This window comes from Centropristis striata, chromosome 3 (assembly GCF_030273125.1).
Source record: "Centropristis striata isolate RG_2023a ecotype Rhode Island chromosome 3, C.striata_1.0, whole genome shotgun sequence".
NCBI classification, from domain to species: domain Eukaryota; kingdom Metazoa; phylum Chordata; class Actinopteri; order Perciformes; family Serranidae; genus Centropristis; species Centropristis striata.
In genome coordinates, this window is record NC_081519.1 from 31,849,658 (window position 1) to 31,869,203 (window position 19,546).

The 19,546-nt window shown below is 38.7% G+C and overlaps 1 protein-coding gene across 1 annotated transcript; it reads left to right on the forward strand.

Moving 5' to 3' along the window:
- The first annotated feature begins 570 nt into the window (after positions 1-570).
- LOC131968813 (transcriptional repressor scratch 2-like) lies at positions 571-4,010 on the forward strand. Its single transcript, XM_059329841.1, has 2 exons — positions 571-923; positions 2,599-4,010. Exons 1-2 carry the CDS (start codon positions 767-769, stop codon positions 3,408-3,410), a joined length of 969 nt encoding a protein of 322 aa, XP_059185824.1. The 5' UTR covers positions 571-766; the 3' UTR covers positions 3,411-4,010.
- The last annotated feature ends 15,536 nt before the right edge of the window (positions 4,011-19,546 follow it).

Consider the following 19,546-nt stretch of genomic DNA (forward strand, 5'->3'; position numbering starts at 1 on the left):
ACATTTTAATAATGAGCTGAATGATGATGATGACATATCAGAGGTAGTGGTGTTAGGAGTAAGGGGGTGTGTGTTTGGGCCAGCATGAATTGTGTTAGCTACTTCATTGAAAGACAATGGAGGACAAGATGTTGTGTGTAGTGTCACCCACGTGCTTCTGCACCACTATTGTCTGCTCTCCTTCCCTGGGAGAGGGGAGACGGAGGGGTGAAAGGAGGAGGAGGAGGAGGATGTGGGAGGAGGCGGGTTAGTTGACTGCTCTGTGTGTATGTGCATGTGTGTGTGTGCGTGCGGGAAGAAGCACAGACGGCTCGTGGTAATTTGATGTGTGTCCCCGGGGATGTTTGATGGATTAATGCTAAGCAGCTCCCTCTTCCAAAGCACCACCTGATCTTTGGGGCTTGTGCCCCACATATAAAAGGCTGCAGTAGTGCTGAGCTCAGCTAGTCCAGCCATCTCTCTCTCTCTGCTCTGTTTCTCCTTCGCCACTTTGTGTCTTCCTCTCCATCCTCCCTGTCCTCTGCTTTCTCTCTCTCTCTGTCTACTGCTTTCACTACATTTCCTCTTTCTCTTTCTCTCTGGCTTTAACCCCCTTTCCAAGTCAGATTTATTTGTAAACCATTTTTTAAATCCTGCGCTGTTTGGGCTGTTCAAGAAGGCCGCCTGGAAGCTCAGTACATTTTTGCTCCTTTCTTTTTTTATCAACAGTCCATTTACATTCTTCTATGAGGCCGTAGAATCAGTTTTTTCTTATCAGGGAAAGAAAATGCCACGTTCCTTTTTGGTGAAGCAGCCGAAGGTTCACGATTTCTCATCTTCCAACTACTACCATCAGCACCAGCAGCACTGGGACGACTCTTACACTGTGACACATGCCATCACAGAGTCGGCCACCAACTTGGCGGTGCGTTTAAGTGAAAATGGTGAGTTGTGTTTTCAACTTTTTGTGTATTTCTACTGCAGTAGTTGCGATTTATTTATTTAGAGATCCATCAAGTATTTAGCACAAAAATTCAGTAAAAATTCAGGAAAAGCTGATCATGTTGTTGTTTTTATTATCTTATCACTCATGGAAATCCCCCTAAAAGCCACAGGCATTGCACGCTTCCCTTTGTATGCCTCAGGACTTTTGTTTTCTAACTCTGTGGATGGTAAATAGTATTCAGGTCACGCTGGCTCAATCTGCTTAATTCTCAAACCAGATCACACAGCAGCCTTTGGCTTTAATACTATTGTGTACATGAATGATGAGATATACGTGTACACACGCATTAAGCACAAAATCTGATGCAAGCCTTTGTCAGGTCCAACTAGAAAGGAGAAAAAAATACTCGGGAGAAAGCCACATGGGACTGTGTTGTCCTTAGATGGTGCAGTTGCCCTTGAGTCTCTCTTCTCATCATCCACCCCCCCTCATTCATCTCTCCATCTCTCTCCATCTGATCCTGCAGGATGTTAGATAGCCACAGGGAGTAGGATTGCAGCAACACAATCCATATGTGGAGCAGCAAGAGGTGATGGAACAGGGTTTTTAGAAGATGGGTATTGACTGGAAAATAGAGAGTGCTGCAGGTAATTCAATAATGTGCAACATGAGCAGTACATTGGCAGACAGTAGATTTTCATCTGTGGGATTTCTATAGAGGGTGGATGTGAGAACAGCCCTGCAATACAAACAGTATGGTGTGTGTGTGTGTTTGTCTTTGAGAAACATCCAAAGAAATGTGCCCCCCCCACCCACCCCCCCAACACACACACACACACACACACACACACACCACCAGCAGCATCACAGATCTTGTGTTCGCATTGAATCATTTGTCCCCCAGATTTAGGATGCCAGCTGTCTGCTTCCCTTTGTGCTCCACTGTGTGTGTGTGTGGGTGTCGTGCATGTGTGTGTGTGTGTTGGGGGGTGTGGGCTCAATATGCCATTGACTGCTGTCAAGATCAGACCCCCCCCCCCCCCACCCCCCCACCCCACACACACACACACACCCTGCCCACCCTCCCTTCCCTCTTTGCCAAATCGCAGTCCCCCACCTGTCACTCAGTCTCCCCCTCACCATACTCATGAACACTCTCAAACGCGGCACAGATGGGGAATGATCTGATTAAAATGATTTAGTGATTGAAGGGATTTCACTGCTGAGACGCTCTGTTTTGACCCCCCCTCCCTCACAGATTTAGATGTGCTGCTGTGGTGAGCAGGCGACAGGTGGATCGATGGATCAATCAGGACACAAACTATTGCTCATTGCTCTGCTGACTGTTTTGTTAATGTCAGCAATTTATGACCGGCTCATATTCAGGGCACAATGTGCCTTTCACTTTTTTCTCTATGACACCACTTGTTGCAGCTAGTGCAGTCATTGACTGGTGCAAAACTGTGCACCAAAGACTCATTAATATTTCATTTCCAAAGCTTGCTGAACCTGGAACTTACAAATAGCTTCCTGTATAGGTTTCATATTGATCGGTAGTTTGAGTAAGAGGGCACTTTTCATCGGAGGTTGTAGAGATAAAGAAGCTGTTCCATGTATTCCAATGAAAAAAAATATTTTCAATTTTCTTATTATTTGTCTTTTTCCTTTCCCAGGCTACATCCATGATTACATCATCCCCTCAGTGTTGCAGAGCACAAAGGAGCCAGGTCATGACCAAACCGGGCTCTCCTCAGTGCCCCTGTACTCCCCAGGTGGGAGTGGCGGGGAAGAGTTTTCCGACCACGACATGGAACATCCAGACAGTCCCGTATCCACCGGCACAGTCGAGTCAGACAGTAGCGGCCCTGAGTTGGAGGCGTGCAGCATCAACGCCTTCCTGATCTCTGATGGCCGCTCCCGCCGGAGGCCCAATCAGAGGCGTCCTCGCAAGGCAGACAGCCAATCAGACAGCAGCGAAGGTGTGAGCTCGGCAGAGTGCAGCCCCACCAAAGTGAAATCCAAAGGGCGCCACATGTGCAGCGAGTGCGGCAAGTCTTACGCCACTTCTTCCAATCTGAGCAGACACAAGCAGACTCACCGCAGCCTTGACAGCCAGCAAGCAAGAAAGTGCCCCACCTGCCACAAGGTGTACGTGTCCATGCCGGCGCTGGCCATGCACATGCTGACCCACGACCTGAAGCACGAGTGCAAGGTGTGCGGCAAAGCCTTTAGTCGACCCTGGCTCCTGCAGGGCCACATGAGGTCCCACACTGGGGAGAAACCGTTTGCATGTGCCCACTGTGGCAAAGCCTTCGCAGACCGCTCCAACCTGCGCGCCCACATGCAGACGCACTCGGCCTTCAAGCACTACTCCTGCAAACGCTGCGACAAAAGCTTTGCACTCAAGTCGTATCTGAACAAGCACTATGAGTCGGCCTGCTTCAAAGGGCACCAACCAGAGGATGACTGCAGCTCTGAGGACTGATTAGGAAACATTACTCTTTTTAATTTCTATTTATATACTTTTTAAGAGTTCGTACAACAAAGTCAGAGAAAAGCTTGCAACTTCTCAGGCCTGTCTCATGCATGCATCATAATCCTGCCTTTTTATAGAAGCAATAACCTCACTTGAAATTATTCAGGAATTATGTATGAAATTCATAAAAATCTCAGTGTTGATCACAAATATAGAATATTTTATATTGTTTTTTATAAATTGAATTGCAATAATTTACATGCCAGTATTATTTTTTATGCTAACTAGCTCTTAATTTACCTCAAACATCTTAATTGTTAAAAAAAATGTATTTGTGTATTTATTAATTTATTTAACTATTTATTTTCTAATTTTGAAGATTATTTATTTATTATTGGTTGATGTATTTGTGAACTTAACATGGATTTATGAGAAGCCATGTATTGGATTTGTTGAAAACAAAAGCCAAAATATATTCTGACTCTATAGTTCTCTGTCTGATCAATTTGGTGATGACAATAAAACTGATGAAAATAAATGATTGCTAAAACAGATATTTTTCTGTCTATAGCTTCAAGTCCAGAATAAGGGCAGTCACGTTTTTATTCAAAATCCAAGATTTCATGAGAAAACATGAAATATTCTGTTATGACCTGTGGGTCAGATTATTTAAAGTAATTTACCTTGAAGTTCAACAGGGATTGCTCTTAACATTCACTACTGACCTATTGCATGACTATTGCATGTGCTACTGACCTTTCAGAAAACTAAGCTTATAAATAAAAATGGAGGACACTGGTGAGGGAATGGTAACTTGACTGCAATTAATCACTCTTTTCACTCTTTTAAAGAGCTTTACAATTTGCCATGGGCCACCATGGAGAACGGGATGCCCAAGGAAATTTAAACTTAGAACAACCAATCTTGTGATTATTGGAAGATCCACTTTCCCTCGCCATAAGTCAGCATTTTTGTTGGTTAACACAAGCTTTAGAGATTTCATGTTTTGTTCTAAGACATAAAATATGCCCATAAATACCCACTGATGCAATAATGTGTGTTTAAAAAAAGGTGGTTGCTATTGAATGGCTAAATGAGACTACAGAAGGTGTCAGGGACATTACATGTCATTAGCCGTGTTTCCTTTAGGGGGAAGAGTGTCAGCTTGGAAAGTCTCAGGCCACGCCCTCTCAAATGTCCACTCACTCTGCGTGTCTCCATTACAAAAAGCCCCCAGAGGGATTTAGAGACTCTGGAGGTGACGTATGGTTTGCGACCGTCATGACGGAATAAACATGGGAGACGCAACTGTGGCTGCCATCACTAACTGAGCAAACGTCAGCAGCGGATCAAAAACAAAGCAGCATGGCTAATTATGCACAGCTTCTTTGCTGATCATAAACATAGTGATGGTGAATTAACCAGCATGACTAACTGTGCATAGAGTGTCCGGTGCTTGTTGTAAACAAACAGAGATCGCTAAGTGAACACCTCCTGCAGCAGCAGCACATACACACTGTACTGCTACAGAGCTAACTGTTAGCCAGCTCTGTGACTGCAGCTGGGAGAGACTGCTGCAGGAGGAATGTGCCACTTCAACTTGTTTTTACTCTTCTTAACAAGCCGCCAGCCCCCGCAGCTCGTTAAGAAGAGCCGAAAAGTTGCTAATTATAGCAACAAAGTGGCTAAGTTGTCAACACTGCTTCACCGGCTTTTACAAATGGCGTGCGTTGTTGTTGTGTAGAGTACTATGTTACATCCTGCTTAGCGATCTATCCAATCAATAACCAGGCTGTTTTCAGGAGAGAAAAACAGCCCTGCTCTTCAACATGGACGAAAAAAGTCCCAACAGAAGCCTGCTCCGGACTGCTCGTATTCAAATTAGGGGCGTTTCAGCGAGTGAGACCTGCCTCATTCCTGGTACTGCCCGGTAGTGATAACAGCCCTATTATCAGCTTGGTGGTGGTGAAACTGAAGCCATGTGTGTAAAAAAAAAAAAAAGGATGGGTTAAATGCAGAGGTTGAATAGTGGGATGAATAAAGTAATTAATCTTAATCTTAATCTTAATCTTAATGATGAAGTAAACCAAAGACTAGAGGCTAGTCGTCCGGCTAGCAGACTTGTGTCTGTCAGAGCACATGCAGCTAATGATCTTACGCTAGTGAGACTGACTGATGTTGAAAGACAAACGGAAGCAGTGAAACAGCAGCAGAACAACCTGCATGGCGTTACAGTGAGCAGAAGACAGACATGCTCAGTTGAGCTATATACAAAGGCAAACAGTTCCAAGAAAAAAGGAATATACCCAGGGTGATAAGCCGAACCAAGGGCATTCAGAGAATGTCAGGCTGTCTAAATGTTTCAAATGTGGAAAAACTCCCTAATACCAAAAAGCACAATGTCCAGCTGATGAAGTGTCATTTATGCATGTGTGCATAATCAAGAGCTGCAAATTCCTGAATGGTGGATTTTAAGTTAAAGGTCAGTAGGGTCACATTTGTACTGACACTGGTGCTGATGTGACTGTTTTTCCATACTATGTTTTTTGTTTTTTCTATACAGCATTCAATAGCAATAAGTCAATGCATGAGAATGAAAAGTGACCCCTACTGGAAACGGGACTATCCTGCTTGAAGTATTTAGTTAGTTGCACCATTCAGCAGCATTGACATAGAGATGATACAAGATGTGCAGTGGAGTTGGTCGACAGCAGCCATAGACCTACACACCATCAAACTGAAAGCTGATGCAGTGCAGTTTTTTTCTAGAGATCCTGTGACAAGTTATACTTGTCAAGTTCCTCTTTCATTGATACCAAGAGTCAAGAGAGAACTAGAGGTATGGAGATGAGTGGAGTCATCAGCAGAGAGGAAGAGCACACTAGGTGCCTAAACACATAGCATACAGGTTGACTTCACCAAGCTTAACAAGTTAGCATATTTTTCACAGGTAATGTATTTGTATCATTACTTTTGATATCTCCTCTCACTGCAACAAATTGCTGTAAAAAAAACAGCCAAATTGTGACAGTAACATGAAAATTGTATTATACTGTAGAAAACAATGCATTCTGGGCAATATTTGTAGGTAGTTTCCCATAATATATATATATATATATATATATATAATATTTTATGGGAAACTATGTATATATATAAAATATATATACATATTTTCTAAGTCTCTTTTTGTCCACATTTTTTTAATGGCTGTATTTTACTTATATATGTATATACTTGTATTTGGTATATTAAAATGACTGAGGTTATTGTAAAGACAGCTTAATTCATAGTGATTGGCTTTCAGACAGTAATATGCTCTATTTACAAAAATGACTGCATTGTATACTGCAACAATATTGCAACTAGCTTCAGCACTATACTGTGTTTTAGTCTACTGTAAAAATCAATGAAATGCAGGATTTTACTGTAATTCAGTATGTGGTTTTATCACAGTAACATACTGTTAAGTAACAGTAGAGGAACTGTAAAATTAACTGTAGAATGCTGGCAACCCCGCTGCCAGTATTTTACTGTTAATTTACAAGACAATTGTTTACAGTGTATCTTTTATCCTTAGTGAGAATACTTGTTATCCCTGTTTCTGGTTAGACTAATATAAAATAAATGCATCTCCTATTCCTACAATTAAATGGTGCAAGCTGATAAGCACTACCAGCAATTTAAAGGTTTAATGTGTAATTCCTGCTACAGCAACAAAAAAATAGAAGGCAGCATTTCACTTTATGCAAGATTTCCATGCTTTACTGATTGCAGCGATGGGACTGTTCAAGATTGTGTACAGTTAGACACGTAATAAGCCTTTCAATGTCCTCAGAAATGCAAAGCCAACTTTTCAAACTAAAATAAAGACTTCATCTGGGTGAAACTGAGGTTTTGCATTGAAGAGACTATTGCATGGACAGGTTCCCAGAAAGTCTCGCTCCTTCCTGGTGTAGATGACTCACTCAGTGACCAGCACAGACATCAACATCCCTGCAGGACCATGTTAGACCAAGCAGGTCTAGTCATGTGAGCTGGGATCCAAGCTAGGCTAGGAGCAACCATCTGCACAAATAATGATCATTATTTTTCTTAAAAGTCCACATTATGACCACTTACCAAATTGTTACCCTGCTCATGAAGCAAAATAATGATTACTTAATGAAAAAAAAAATATATATCTGTTTAAAATTATGGCTGTCCTAATTCATTTAACCATTGCTGCTAGTTTCCATCCAACTTTGGGCATGAGTTATCATACCATAACCTGTAGGTTATATAACAGTTAATTATAAAATAACTTGGAGAACCTTTAGAGGATTTTTAGGTTGTAAAAAGTAAAACTTTGCCATTTAAAGCATGTATAAAATATTAATACAAAAGGCTCCTATATTTCCATTAGGGGGGCGGATTTCTCTATTACATGGATTGATATCATCACACACCCTTTACTGGTAAAGTTTCTCTCTTCTATTCTTTTCCAGTGTTTTAATCTATGTTTTAGCCAAGTCATAGAGATAAAGATGCCAGATGAGCTACTGGCTAACGTTAGTCAGACTTTAGGCAGAGACAGCTAATGTTAGTCAGCTATGTGAAAACAGAGAATCATGTTAATATGCCCCTAATCAAAGCTACAATTATACTTGCTTTTAGCTACGCACACCCAAACACATTTCATTGATTGGACTCCAGCTTTGCTAACTCCAGACTCCAATTAGCCTCGGGGTTCACTTAGTTTTTCCACCAGCAGTATGAATGTTTCATGGATGTGTTCAATAAAAACATGAAATATTATAATGGTTTGTGTGATATTAGTTTAAGCACATTGTGTTGTCCAACTTTGGGATTTACATGCAGATCATATCACATTTTATGACAAATGAATGCAGAAAGCTAGTTAATTTCAAAGGGTTCACATACTTTTACTTTCCACTGTATTTAGGATTGACAAATAACCTAGCAAGAATGACACTTAACAATGCTCTGAAGAGCCAATTTGGGAGTAAAAGAACAAAAAATAATATAGTAAAAGAACAGGAGCTTCTAAGATTGACAGCAGTGGCCACAACATACTAGGAATAATTATAGTTTTGTTTGAATAATCTATTTTGTCCTGAGGGCTGTAAGGCAATATGATTGCTATTCTCTACATGGACAACTATGTGTGCAGAAGAGTGCTGCTGTGTGCTGTTTGACTGACACACACACACACACACACACACACACACACACACATGCATGGAGATTGACACTCATATTCATACAGAATCTGAAAGTGAGGCACGTTCACACAAAGTTGTACAGAGGTGTGGGTGTGTTTATGCGTGCTTACAAGTTTCATTCCTCTGAGTCACAGCTTTTGTTTCATCAACTGTCTACCTTTATCACTGCGCGCTCTCTCTCTCTCCGCCCTGTTCACCCTTTTCACCCACGACTGCAGAAAACTTTCTCAGAAAATTCAAACAAGCCAGACTCTCCTCTCAGCAGCTCATGAACTTCTAAAGATTCACAATAGAAAGCATCCTCTGCCAGTGTGTGACAGTATGGTATGCCAGCTGCACAGCAAAGGACAGAAAGGACTTGTCATGGGTTGTAAAAACAGCAGTATCAGCAGAGACACAACACACACAGGTCACTGTCTGTTTGTCCCCAATTCATCTGGGAAAAGATATTGCAACATCAAAACCTGGACTAACAGGCTGAGAAACAACTTTTCTTCCAGAGCCAAAGCCCCCATTACAGTTTTCCTCAATTGCTAAAACACTAAAAACCATAGACTGACCAAAGTCGGCAGTTGCCTGAACTCATGTAGCTAACTCATGTAATTGTGCAGTCTGTTGTCAATAGCTTAAACCATTTCAAATAGTAAAACACAATCTGCAGATCTCACTTAGACTCATTCTCAATCTAAAAACACATTGTGCACTCTAATGCATATGTCATCAATACTGGTGAACATAGGTGGCAACAATCAAATACAAATAGAGATCACATGTCATTGAGTCATTACTGTAACGGTGACTGTGTTGTCGCTCAAGCTAATTAAGGGTAGATGGCTCCACCTTACACAGTTGTTGTTATCATCAGCTAACAGGATTGTTGTAATGAGATAAATGCTTCTTAGGAGTAGGGTGGAACATCCCATAGTAGGCACCACAATAAATTCTCTGAATGAGAACAGCCATAGCCTAGTTTAATGAAGCAGAGCTGTAATGAATGTTGTACCTACATACCTTACATTTTGAATTTATTTGAACAAACCATAATGGTCCATAAGATACTACACTACAAATATTTGTGTTTTGATTTATGTAAACTTTCTGCTCTTTGATGCTCCCAGTCATCAGAAGGAACTTAATGTCTACTAATCCTTTAGCATTCTGTTTCATGAGCTGTTTTACTGAGTAATATGGCTCTTTTTCAGTCCCACCAGAGATTCCACCCAGGTAGGGTTTGACCTCCTGCCTTGTGTTGACTCTGACTCGGGTATCTGTGTTCCCTTTCACCCACCGTATGCTGGGACAGACTTAGACCTGTCATTCTGAAAAGAAATAAAGTATGTCCCAGCTCAGGAGCTGGATCCTCCAAAGTCTGCATATCTAGACCTAAACATTACGGCCTGGCAGGGCCTGTCATATTTCAAATGCAATAGCCCTAGTGTAGAGGATGTGGCCCTTTAAAAAATATAACTGACTATTAAAGTGAATAGCTGGTCAATTTACACTGGGGACAGCAACTTCTGAAGATATTGTGCTGTGAATCTTTGATGTTGAAAAAATTAAACAGCATTTCCCTGAAACTGTTGAAAGATTTGAAAAAGTTTAATGAAAGTTAAAAAGTCCCATTAGTGTCGTTACCAGTTTACAGTTAGAAAATAGTTTAAAGCGGCTGAAGACGAGTGAGTTTGTTTTTCACATTTGCTTTCATTATTACAAGCCTCCAAACAAACAGAGTTGGATTTTCTAAAGTAGTATTAAAGGGATATAACAGTGGACTAATGTGATGGATGTGGACATGCAGCCATGCTTTGCAAATGATGACCATTTTTTAAATTGTGTGTTCAAGCTTATCTCATACACTAGTTGCAAAACATAATGTGGTAATTGTCAGTCACTGGTATAGAAACCACACAGAGTAGACCAATGAAAAACACAGCAGAATGTAAACAATGGAAGCCATAAACGCCACTGTTTGTTATGCTGGTAAATCTGCATTGCTGCCACTGACCAGCAGAGGGGGACACCATCCAAACACTGAAGAGCCAAACCCTGACCTCCACACTGCTGGAGTATTTGGGAGTAGGCCTACACATAAAAGAAGGATTAATGTGTTATTCAAAACAGCCATATTGAAAAGCTTCAACTCTACAGCAGGGTGTGACAGTAGCACCCAGTCTAAAGCCTGTCCTCCTCACACCCTGCCATGTTCAGAACTTCCTTATGAGCAGATCCTGGCCTTCACAGCGCAACGCTGCATCCCAACCACAGGATGTTCTCTGGGTCAGGTGTCATGAGAACTGGGCTGCTAGTCCAGACCAAACAGGGCTGAACCATCGGTCGCCCCCAGCCACCAGCCCCTCATGGGGATTACAAGTATGTGTCTCCATAGACCACAGACTGGAGCTGGCTATTTACAGACACAATGGCAACCACACACACACACACACACACACACACACACACACACACACACACGCACACACACACACACACACACACACACACACACACACACACACACACACTCACACACACACACCCACACACACACACACACACACACACACACACACACACACACACACACATTAAGTAACTTGATCACTTATCAGCAAGAGTAGTTCATGGCTTCACTCATAATCTCTCTCTGCATTAGTCATCTCAGTTTTTCCAAAGGTGCTTTTACCTACATCTTACATCTCTTTCAACAGTTGTAGAAGTATAAAATGAGACATTGTGGTTTAAGCCAGTATAGAGCAAGGTTATTATAGTTAATGAAAACTAATGAAATAACAAAAACTAGAATTGAAAAAACATTTTCGTTAACTGAAATAAAAATAAGAGTTGTTTTTTAAAAAAAAAATGATAACTAACTGAAACTGTATTGTGTAGTTTCAAAACGAATTAAAACAAATTAAAATTATAGTGAAAATGTCCTTCGTTTTCATCTGTCAGTTGCTTTCATACATAATCCAGTGTTTCTATTTCTCTGGGACATCTACACTCGAACCAAAATTGAAAACACCCAGAACTGTAAGAGTTAATAACCTTATTGGGGCTGAGATGGATAAACCAAAGGACATAAAGGCAAAATTTATTATGACCTCTTTGAATCTCGCACCCAACAAATACCCCATTACAAAAAAAACCAAACTAACACTAAAACTATTAAAAACTAAACTAAAACTAAAGCATTTCAAAAAAATTAAAACTAGCAAACTTGCTCTAAAAACTAATTAAAACTAACTGAATTTGAAAACAAAAATTCACAACGCAATTTAAACTAATGAAAAATACAAAACTATTATAACCTTGGTATGGAGGTGTTTATTGACCATCAAAGCTCAGTCTTCTCAATCTCAGTGGCGCTGCAGATTAACACACCCTCGAACTCCAAACAAAACCAGGTGATTTGTAATCTTTCATAGCCAGACTTACCTCTACAGTCCTGAAAAAGGTCTGTCTGTACCCATGGTCATTGTCTGATTAGGGAGAAAACACTCCAGCTTGTTTGTATTTCTTTAAACCAACTATAATTGTTTTGTGTGGTGCTAAGCCCAGGATGCAGCAATGGTGCAAGTTAGATAGCAGAGAGTGTGGAGAATCCCCTGTGAAATAGGCCCTGGTAGCAAGCATATCCCAACAGTCTACACCTGGTTAATCTACATGATCCATGGATGTTGGTTTACATAACAATATTAGTAGGCCAGCAATCAAGGCCCCACATACAAAATAGATCTTTGGAGTTATTGGAGGGCAGAGGCTTGCCTGTCCATATACTACAGGTGCATCCTAATACATTAAAATATGATGGAAAAGTCCATTTCCAGTAGTTCAAGTCAAACAGCCCCAACCAAGTATTGAGTCATAAAGATGGACAAACTTTTCAGAGGCCAACATTTACATATTAAACATACTTTTTAAAATTGGTATTTTGTGATATTCAATTGTTTTGGGACACTGAATTTTAGGTCTTCATTAAATGTAAGCCATAATCATTATAATTAGAAGGAAATAAATACATTAAGATGAAATGTTTCATTCTGTGTGTAATGGATCTATATAATGTGTTATTTCCACTTTTTGAATTGAATTGCTGACTTAAATAAACTTTTCTGTGATATTCTAACTTATTGAGATGCACCTGTATGTCCATGTCCGTGTACAGATACAAAACAGATACCAATCCCAACATCTAGCTTATGCATAGGTTAAATGATAGAAATTATTGTCCCATGGAGCTGTGGTTATGGCTAGGACAGCCTATCTGTCAGTGGATAGGAAGCACATAATGGGGCATCCATTCTAGCTTCAACCTTCGGTAAGACAATAAACACAGACCACACAGCGTAGCTATTATTATTATTATTATTATTATTATTATTATTATTATTATTATTATTATTATATATTTTTATATTTGTTATGTCTATGTACAAAACACTTTCTGCTGCTACACTTCTGTGCAATATAAATATTCTATTTTTACAGTTTTATATTTCATATTTATATTTTGTTTATGATATGACAGAGTACAATCACTGTGAGCCAATACAATGTCATTTCATTTAATGTGCATATTTTTTTATGTATAACTGAATGACAATAAAGTCTAAGTGAAGTCTTAATTACTGGGATTAGCAACCGTAATATAATAACCACATTTCAATTAATAATTCTTATACTATTCTTTACTGTAACATGACACTTAATTACAGATACACTTCATTTAATTACTCATACGGCTCAAGCATGGGTTGAATGTCATCTGATGTTTGAAATGTCGGTAACGTCACTGTGCTGCCTTTTTTTTAAACGTCTGTCGTGCTATTCCAGCTGCTGTCTTGCCATCACACTATAGACTATGACTACCAAGTAGAATAGCAATGCAGTGATTCACCTCACACAAACCCTCACTACACACAAGCAAGAGGCTCTGTCCTACACACTGGTACTTAATCTCCATTCCTAAACATTAAGCAGCTAAAGAGCAAGAAGAGGGAATATTATACTTACTGTACATCCATCCGGTTGACAGAAACATGACTCTGAGTGAATGCTAACGTTGCTCTAACTGGTAGATGTTTAAACAGGCAGCTTCAATGTTAGATATAACAACTTTGTAAGGTGCTAATACGTCAGTAGTGTATTTACAGTTGTTTTTGCTCTGTTAAACCTTCACTATCTCAGCTTGAAAAATGTGAAGATTCATTGCTTTTTTCGGGTTTATGCTGTGAGTTGAATATCTTTGTACAGCTGTTCAGGAAAAACAAGCAATTAAATGACTTCAAATTTGATTGTGACAAGCTGATTGACTGACCGATTTTATTGTACAGTGATAAAAGAAAATAAATACAAGATATGGGCTCATGACGTTCAATTTTAAGGATAACACAAGAAAGCAGGTAAGCTTATTTCCATTGTGGTCCTTGGTGGAAGATGGTACATTCCGCTAATACATTCAGAAACACTAAAACAATACACAGAGACACTATATACAATGCAGGAAAAAATACATTAAGCAATAAATATCAGTGAACCCTGCCACAACTCATCTCAACATACACACACTTATACAGTATATATAATAGATATAATAGAGATTAAATTGTATTCTAATCTGTCCCCAAACCACTTTTTTTTTGGCTGTTTGAGCCTGCCCACTTCATTAATAACGGGCTAGGCCAGATATATAATTACTGTTAACAACATGTTCGCATGTGCAGCATGGCTGCTGCTTCAGTTTGGAGTGTTGGTTTTTTGCACGTCACCTGAAAAAAAGTTTTTTTTAGTCCACAAGATGCAATAGGACAGTGTGGGAGTAGTACTCACCATTACTTATATCATCTATGATGGCCCTGCTTTCCCTTTTTCTGCCATGACCTCAGAATTAACAATATAGTAGCCTCCTGGAGTGTTTGACATGATATGATATGATATTTACATTTCATGTATATATAAAGTAGAAAAGAAGAGGCCTTAGGAAGCTTCCCTGGGGAACTCCACACACTCTAGGATATTGGGACTGGAAAGTAATCCTTTTATATCCACAATTTGTGTACCCATGAAACTACTGCATCACTAAACCCTTAGCTTTCAGTTTCATCAGAATTATAGAGTGAACCACAGTCCCTTTAAAAAAATATAAAAATAAGTAACCCTTTTTTCTACCGCCAAACTGCTTTAATGACTTCCATGATTTCTATTGATTGATATTATATATCATATTTATCATATTTAAACAATATTCTGTCTTTTTGCACATTCTATCTACATATTCTTATACTCATAGTATATTATCTATTGTATGTATATCTTGTACAGTCAAGAATTTATATTTATTTATAGGCATATATTATAATTTTACTATATATCATATTACATCATGTCGTTATATATTGCAGTTTTGTACATATGCACACCTTGCACTGGCTAAATATATGACACATTTCTATGTGTATATTTTTTGCTATCTGTTGACATTGTAAAAACCACAATATAAACTATATAAAAATATATATAAACAATATAAAAAAAGGTTAATTGACAATGAAGTGATTAATTGACAATGAAAATAAAAGTGAAAAAATGCAGACCAATCCCTCTTAGTAAGACAAATGAGAATGTCAAAAGTGAAAAGGATATAGCCATAAAATCAAGCAATCATGCTGTACTGTACATGTAGGCAAACATAAAGCTTCCACCACAAACAAAGGAGCAGAGCACCGCTGCAGGTCAACACTTCTTACCAATCAACAGTGAGGATATGACCGGCGTGTCCAGAGCAGGGAGAATGACCTCAAGGCCAAAGCGGATGAGTCTTTTTATAGCCTTCTTTATCAGACCTCAAGACATGTCTGTTACATCGTGTCAAACAAGCTTTTATAGCCAACTTGAAGATTTCTCCGCTATGATAAACTCAGTTAACCCGCAGAAGCCTTGTCTCAGAGGTCCCAGGTGACTGTGGAGGAAGGCCACAGACGTGGGCCAGAGGAACGTCAAGCCCAGCCTGTTGGACATTAAAGGCAGCGGTGGGCTTCTCTAGAAGAATCATAGCGTGTGAGTCGACTTCCTGTATCGCAGGGGTTGACTTGATGTTCAGCCTGTTTGGGGGCCTTCGGGACCCCATGGGAGATGATGACATACTAGTTCATCAGCTGCTGGCTCGAGAAACACCTGCCTCTTTTAGATTTTAGTCCCATAAAGCAGCCTCAGGGTGTTTATGTTAGCTCTGGTGTTACCTTTAGCAGCTCAAAGTGTAACACAAGAAACACTCTCTCATAAAACATTGCACATTTGGAGCTCGGGACCAATCTTTAACAATGATGTCATTTCATATGAAAGACAACTTGGCATATTCAAATGAAGAATTTGTCAAGTTGAGTCTTCAAAATAAGAGGTGAAACAACTAGTGGATGTGGCTGAGGCCATTTGTTGAACTTTCAATGGAACACCACCACACCTGTCTTTGTTGCTCAGACTGTCAGGAGCTGTGAAAGACGAGGAGTGTCTTTGGGAGGTGAAGGAGCGGGGGAGAAGGTGGAGGGGGCAGATGAGAGCTAAGTCTTATCTTGAGGTCACACTGAGGGTCAAATGAAAGATAATACTGTTGCCTATGTACTCGTGGTTACAGTAGCTTTACACTGCAAGAACCAGCTACTTTACCCGGGGGAGATCTGGGCTGATTGTCATTTATCATCCTCTGGGTTAACTGAGGGTCTAAATGGCTGCAACAATTGACATTGTAGTCTGATGACCAAGATGGCAGCTAAATACTAACTGTTTACACTGTGTAAACCATAACTTCCCTTATTTCTGCAAAGGTTCTGTAAAAAGTTATTTCTTTCTCTCCTAGAGTTGGATGAGAATATAAGGCAAGCAGGTAAATAAGTAAGTAAGTAAGTAAGTAAGTAAGTAAGTAAACTTCATTTATATAGGACCTTTCACAGACAGAAGTCACAAAGTGTTTCACATAAAAATCATAAACATAACATAAAAATGTACATACAAGTTTTAAAAGACAAACATATTATTAGACTTTTATTTAGCAGTGGGTGACCTATTTGTGTTTTTGTTTTGTTCTGTGTATTTGTTGTTCGCTTCCATTTTTATTTATTTAATTATTTATTTATTTATTTATTTATTTATTTATTTTTGGTAATTCTTCTTACTATTAGTTATTCCTTATCTGATTTCATTTTATTTTATGTATTATTTTTATTGTTATTTTTTTACTTGTTACACTTGACACTGTTTTGACTCTCGTAATGTCATCTCTTGATTTTGTTATGTCACTGAAAAATCAATAAACAAATGTTTAAAAAAAAAAAAGTTTTAAAAGACCAAAAAACAACAGCAATTAAACAACCATTGCAGTCCCAGAGCAACTAATCAAAAGCCCGAACAAATAAAAATGTCTTCAGTTGGCTTCTAAAAGTGACAACAGAGTCTATTGAGCGCAGTGAGGGAGGGAGACTGTTCCAAAGCTTGGGAGCAACAGCCTGGAAAGCTGCGGAACCATAAGCAGATTCTGATCTGCAGACCTCAGAGCCCGAGTGGGGGTATAGGGCTGCATCAGGGCACATATGTAGGGTGGAGCCTGCCCATGTAAGGCTCTGAATGTTAAGACCAGAATTTTAAAATTGATTCTAAAAGAGACAGGGAGCCAATGTACGGCTTTAAGAATAGGTGATCAGCTTAGAATGATGAATGGCAGAAAGAGGACACCATAGACTAGCTCTGTCCAAAGATGTTTTATATATTTTATTTAATCAGAGCGCAAACAGAAATGTTATATGTTACACACCAAGGTTGCTATAGTTTTGGATTCAAATCACCTGGTTTTGTTTGGAGTTGGAGGATGTGTTAATCTGCAGCGTCACTGAGATTGAGAAGATTTAGCTTTGATGGTCAATAAACACCTCCAAACCAAGGTTATAATAGTTTTGTATTTTTCATTAGTTTTAGTTTTAATTGCGTTGTGAATTTTTGTTTTCAAATTCAGTTAGTTTTAATTAGTTTTTAGAGCGAGTTTGCTAGTTTTAATTAAATTTTATTTTTTTTAAAAAATGCTTTAGTTTTAGTCTAGTTTTTATTAGTTTTTTTTTTTTGTAATGGGGTATTTGTTGGGTGCGAGATTCAAAGAGGTCTTAATAAATTTTGCCTTTATTTCCTTTGGTTTATCCATCTCAGCCCCAATAAGGTTATTAACTCTTACAGGTCTGGGTGTTTTCAATTTTGGTTCGAGTGTAGACGTCCCAGAGAAATAGAAACACTGGATTATGTATGAAAGCAGTTGAGAGAAGAAAACGAAGGACATTTTCACATTTAAAAAAAAACCTCTTATATTCATTTCAGTTAACGAAAATGTTTTTTCAATTCTAGTTTTTGTTATTTCTTTAGTTTTTGTTAACTATAATAACCTTGCTCTATACCGGCTTAAACCACAATGTCTCATTTTATACTTCTACAACTGTTAAAGAGATGTAAGGTGTAGGTAAAAGCACCTTTGGAAAAACTGAGATGACTAATGCAGAGAGAGATTATGAGTGAAGTCATGAACTACTCTTGCTGATAAGTGATCAAGTTTGACTGTGTGTGGAAAACTGTACTAGAGCCAGAGAGGCTGCACAGCACACGTCCTGTGTGGGTGGATAAGCGCCTGTTTGTCAGATAATTGTTACATCACTATAGCCTCATGGTACTTACTCACATTGTTATGTTCTGACTAGATCATTGCTTGTGTTGTATGAATTCTCAGATGTACGTCACTTTGGAAAAAAAGCATATGCTATATGAAATAATTTTAAAAAAAGGTAGAATTATAAATGCCATCAGAGGAGTCAGATTTATAGTTGTATCTTAACATACCATGTTTTCTAAAATGTTGCAACAAACTGGAATGAATCTAAAAGTTAAAAAAAAAAATAATAAACTCTTTAGTCACAGTTTAATTTAAACTTAACAGCTCTAAGTCACTTACAATGCATAAAAGGAACTGTGCTAATATGCTCATGAAACAGCTTACAAGTTCAAGTCATACTCTTTCTATTTAGAAAAACTCATTTTTCCAAGTCCTGAAATTAATATGGTAGAAATGAATGAAAGAAGTTTTTTTGTTATTGTTTTAATAGGGTTGCAAAATTCTGGGAATTTTCAAAGTTGGAAACTTTCCGTGGGAATTAAAGGGAATTTATGGAAATTAACGGAAATAAACCGGAAATGTACAAACTCGTCAAACACTTCAATCACAGGCACACAGCTCACTGTTTATTGCAGTAGTGATGTGTCAGTCTCCAAACAAGCCGGTTCAAAGAGTCAGCTCTTTTAAGTGAACGATGGGAGCCGGCTCATGAATGTCAGCGAGCCGTTTTTTTTTTTACTTCTTTCATTTGGAAAAGTACCTGTGGGTGCTGCTGACCTCATGTGCATGCTGTGGATCATACAGGATCATATAGCAGCGCTGAGACACCTAAAACTGTTGGATGTAGCTGTTTTGCACCTTGTATTATATTTCTGTTTATTATGTTGTTTATTTATTATTATTATTTTTACTCTATACCAAAAATGTATATATATTTTTTGTCCAGATGTCAGTAGTTGGCATTAACAAAGCACATTTACTTGATTACTGAATTTAATTTCTATTTTTTCAGTACTTTACTTGTTTTGTTAGGTGTGTGTGTTTAAATAAAAACAATTAAATTGTCAATAGCTGTCCTTTTTTAATTTCCATGCTTAGGTTTTTATAGGCATTTTCTATCTGCTTTGTGTAGCAGAGTGCTTCTTCAAGCAAGTTAGAGAGTTACAAGGGATTTTACAACTGTAAATGCAATTAGCTACAGCAATTTATATATATATATATATATATATATATATATATATATATATATATATGTCTGTGTGTGTGTGTGTGTGTGTGTG